This window comes from Gekko japonicus, unplaced genomic scaffold (assembly GCF_001447785.1).
Source record: "Gekko japonicus isolate JY-2015 unplaced genomic scaffold, Gekko_japonicus_V1.1 scaffold4260, whole genome shotgun sequence".
Lineage (NCBI taxonomy): Eukaryota > Metazoa > Chordata > Lepidosauria > Squamata > Gekkonidae > Gekko > Gekko japonicus.
The window spans coordinates 51,030-55,386 of NW_015167176.1; the positions used below are offsets into that span (position 1 = coordinate 51,030).

The 4,357-nt window shown below is 42.1% G+C and overlaps 1 protein-coding gene across 1 annotated transcript in view; it reads left to right on the top strand.

Annotated features, from left to right (window-relative positions):
• Positions 1-292: 292 nt before the first annotated feature.
• Positions 293-4,357, top strand: part of LOC107112061 (vomeronasal type-2 receptor 26-like) — a 17,303-nt gene continuing 13,238 nt past the window's right edge. The window contains exons 1-2 of the mRNA XM_015413130.1: positions 293-510; positions 2,952-3,129. Coding sequence (XP_015268616.1) covers positions 293-510; positions 2,952-3,129 — 396 coding nt within the window. The remainder of the gene's footprint in view (positions 511-2,951; positions 3,130-4,357) is intronic.

A 4,357-nucleotide genomic window follows, 5' to 3' on the forward strand; every position in this document is an offset into this window, starting at 1 on the left:
ATCCTCTGTAATTATGAAATCAATTGATTACTCCCAGTTCCTCCCCAGAATTGCTACAGCATCCCTTAGGGATCACTAGCTAAAACTATGACCCAAGATTCAAAATGCTCTTAATAGCACTTGTGCCATTCAAAACTGGGCTGGGAAACAGCCAAAGCCCTGCCAGGCTGATTGCTCATGCTTGCTACAATCCAGTGTGAGCTACAGAGCCTCTTAGAGTGGCTGGATAATGTTTTGAAGACAATGTGTGAAAAAGGGAACCAGTATCAAGAATTAAGGCTTGTGTGCAAAAATGATAATATTGTTGGGGTTAGTATTGGTGCTGCTGCTTCAGGCAGCTTGCAGGGTTCCTATTTGTAAATGTACCACCTGTAAGACTCTTTCTGTTCTTCACAAATACTATCAGCCGGGAGACCTCATCATTGCTGGCATTATTTCTCAGATCTTCATGACCTCTGAAGAGAGGACATTTGCAACACATCCCTTCCAGGAGCTGTTTGATGAACTCATGTATGTTTCTCTTTTACTTAGTGAAATTATAGATCTCTCCAGGTAATAAGCTCATGTCCCATTAGTTTTGGAAAGAAGTGTTGGCTTTGTTGGAGTTGGAGAAGTGTAGCACTGCATCTTTTCTACTGTTGGTGGAGACTGGCTGTGGCTCAGTTGTAAAGCATCTGTTTTGCATGCAGAAGGTCCCAGGTTCAATCCCTGGAATTGCCAATTAAAGGGATCAGGTAGCAGATGATATGAAATACCTCCACCCAAGATCCTGGAGACTGTTTGCCAGTCAGAAGTTGACAAAACTGACCTCAGCAGACCAAAGGTTTGACCCTATAGAAGTTCGCTTCATGTGTTAGAGTAACTAGACTTCCTGTGCTGCATTTATAGTTTTTTTTCTGCATTTATAATTGTTATTAATATAAGCAGTCATGCTCATTGTTGAGATCTAGTCTGAAATTCAGCATGCATCTGGAGAGCACTGCCAAATCATTGTACTGGTAATGCCAATGCTGACTGAAGAGGCAACACATCAACACACATGGCTGCCTCATACTGAATCAGACCACTGGTTCCTCAAACTCAGTATTGTCTGCTCTGACTGGCAGCAGCTCTCCAAGGTTATAGGTTGAGGTCTCTCACATCACGTACAACCTGATCTCCTTTAACTTGAGTCATTGGGGACTGAACGTAGAAACCTCTGCATGCAAAGCAGATGCTCTACCATTGGGCCACGGCCCGTGGCCAAGATCCCAAAGCTCAGCATTCCATGTCATATGAAGTCCTCTCTCAATAATTAAAATGTGTATCCTGATTTCTAATTGTTAGACATAAAATACAAAGCAATTTTACGGACCTTCCTAGACATTGGTGTTTCTTGGTCGGTGGGTTTCCCAGTAGCTGAAGGAAAGAACCCTCTTTATCTCTGCACTGTCCCAGATCTCTTTAAAAACTGTTTGGTGAACTCTAAGATGATTACATCCTTCTGTGGGACTTCAGCTGCCATTGTAGTTACCTCGGCAACAGGCAAACTGAAGGGGTGGCTGAAATTTTACCAGCAGGGGAGATGAGAGTTCAGGAAATGGCACAAACAGCTTGTCGCCCTCCTTTTAAAGAAACCCAGGGAACAAAGAAGATTATGTTTCTGGGCAGTTGGGCATCAGTTAGTCAGGTATGCAGGTAGCTGGGTAGTGGCATGTGGGATACATGGTTGCTGCCAGTGTTCCCTGTGAGCCATTAGCTGGGTAGTGGCACGTGGGATACATGGTTGCTGCCAGTGTTCCCTCTAAGCTGAGATAGTGTGAACTACTTCACAGTTTTTTAACCTACAGCTCACACATTTTTGTCTAAGCTCAGGAAGGATGGCTCCAGAGCAAACTAATTTATGCTTGCTCACAACTTTAATGCCAGTAGCTCACAAAGTAGAATTTTTGCTCACAACACTCCACAGCTTAGAAGGAGCATTGGTTGATGCCAACTAAAACTAGCTTCCTGAAGCAACTGCCTCAGGTATCATTATTCTAGAACCATAGTTCATCTTTTTATGTCACGTGGAACTTATCTAATCTGTTTTGATACCTGCATTACTCACTGAGTGAATGCTCAAAGTACTTAACATATCTTAGTCACATATCTCTAATAACTAATTATTATTGAGATGGCAGATCCATAAGATACAGTCCAAACCTCTAAGATAATGAGATGATTTCAACAGGGAGCTTATGTATGTATTAGCCTCCAAAACAAAGTGGTTCCCCCCCTTCTCTTGTACCCAGAGACAATGTGGCTGGAATTTACCCTCTATACCATTTTTGTGGGTTCCAGGGCCCAATAGGGAAGCCATGCAGCTTGTGTTCTGTGGACTGCATAGCTGGTCTGGGGGGCTCTAGAGGGGGCAGCCAGATGCCCCTTTCCTTCCACCTTCAGAGTTTATATCAGGTGGGCTAGGAGGTGGGCAGACCTGGGGGCTGTACTTGTATCAATGTTTCCTCATAACTCCCTTCACTGGAAACAGTCTATTTTAGTGTGATTTTTATTACACAGAGTAACAGAAATGCGATCTGATCTGGATCGCCTAGACTAGCCCAATCTCATCAGATTTCAGAAGCTAAGAGGGTTGGCCCTGGCTAGTATTTGGATGGGAGACCACCAAGGAATACCAGGGTCATGACATGGAGGCAGGCAATGGCAGATCACCTCTGGACATCTCTTGCCTTGAAAACCCTAGGGAGTCACCATAAGTCAGCTGTGACCTGATGGCAAAAAGCAACAATTCAAAAGTGTAGCAACGTGTATATTCATGTGATGCACTGTGACACACCACACAACTATGTTAACAGGTTACTAACTCAAAACTACCAGCATATCCTAGCTTTGGTGTTTGCTGTAAAGGAGATCAACAAAAATTCCTCCCTCTTGCCCAACATTACTCTGAGCTTCGACATCCACAACAGCTACTTTCTTGCAAGCTGGACCTATCGTGCCTCAATAGAAATCCTCTCTGCAAGGGGCAATTTCATCCCTAACTACATGTGCAACACCCGGGACAATCTGGCAGCAGTCATTGGTGGTCCGAATTCAGATGTCTGTTCCTTCATGGCAACCATCCTGTGCCTGTACAAGATCCCACAAGTAAGTTTTGTACTTGGGAGTTTAAGCACCCTTTGGTCTTCCCTTGGCTTTTAGCTGTAGCTTTGTGGTTTGGAGAGAAGAAAGAAGCACTGCTGAAAATAAAGTGTTGCTTGGTTGTGGCTGGAAGGTCAAACTCTGACCAAGCAAATGATGCTATGAAAGAACAAAAATAATTCATGGGCATTCTTTTGCATATGGCCACTGACAACAGAATGGAGACCTCCTTTTTTTCTCAGGCCCTTTAAGAGAAAGTTGAATCCAAATGTTCTGTTTCACTAATCAGTAGTTGAGCCTTCCACTGGTGAAATACTCCAGGTTCATTTGGATTAGAGAAAGTACCAGAACTGAGCTTTTGCATCAAACCAATTTTCTTTAGCTGGTTTATATATTTAACTAAACCAACCAGTAAAGGCTGGGGATGTTCCACTTCAAATTACTTACTGGAGGGTTTTTACCTTCGCTGTTCTCTGTGAAGGAAAAATAATAATCTGATGCTTGCTTCCAAGAACAATTTGTGATAGTGTGTACTCTGGTTGTGTTACCCCATATGGACACTCCAACTCAGGGGAAGATTGGAGGGAGCAATCCTAAGAGAAGTGGTAGTTATAGATTGAAGGAGGGCAAAACAAACTCTGATCGATCTAATTTGTTACAGCGAGCCAATAAAACAGTACAATTCTGATATAAGAAGGATTAAAACAATAATAACATAGGAATAATATAAAAACACTAACAAGAGAAAATTAATAAAATTAGTAAAATAAAATAATGTTAATAAGAGAATTATACAATTTTTTCAGCTAAAATAATTTTACGTTTCCTAATAGCTAAGCAACAAAATTTTACCACAGCGTAAGTCACTGAGCTCTAAATGTCTTCTAAGAGGAATTTATGAAGGACGTCTGGCCTAAAATCAAGAAAAGACTGCAGAAGGCTAAATCTAGACAGAAGGGGTAGTATAAGATGGTTCAGTTTCTCCTGATAGAATCTGCAGAACAGGAGGACATGAGTAATTGATTCCACCGTATTAGCCATGCATGGGCATATACGTTCATGCATTTGAACTTGAGTGAATTTACCTTGCAGTACAGCGGAAGGGAGTGCCTCAAAACTGGCTCTGGAAAAGGCCCATCTATAGGGTTCATAGGTACTGTTAAATAAATAAGGGGCAACAGTAAAATTAGGTCAAGATTTTATATTTCTGACGTTCTTGGGTAGTGAAGCTTCT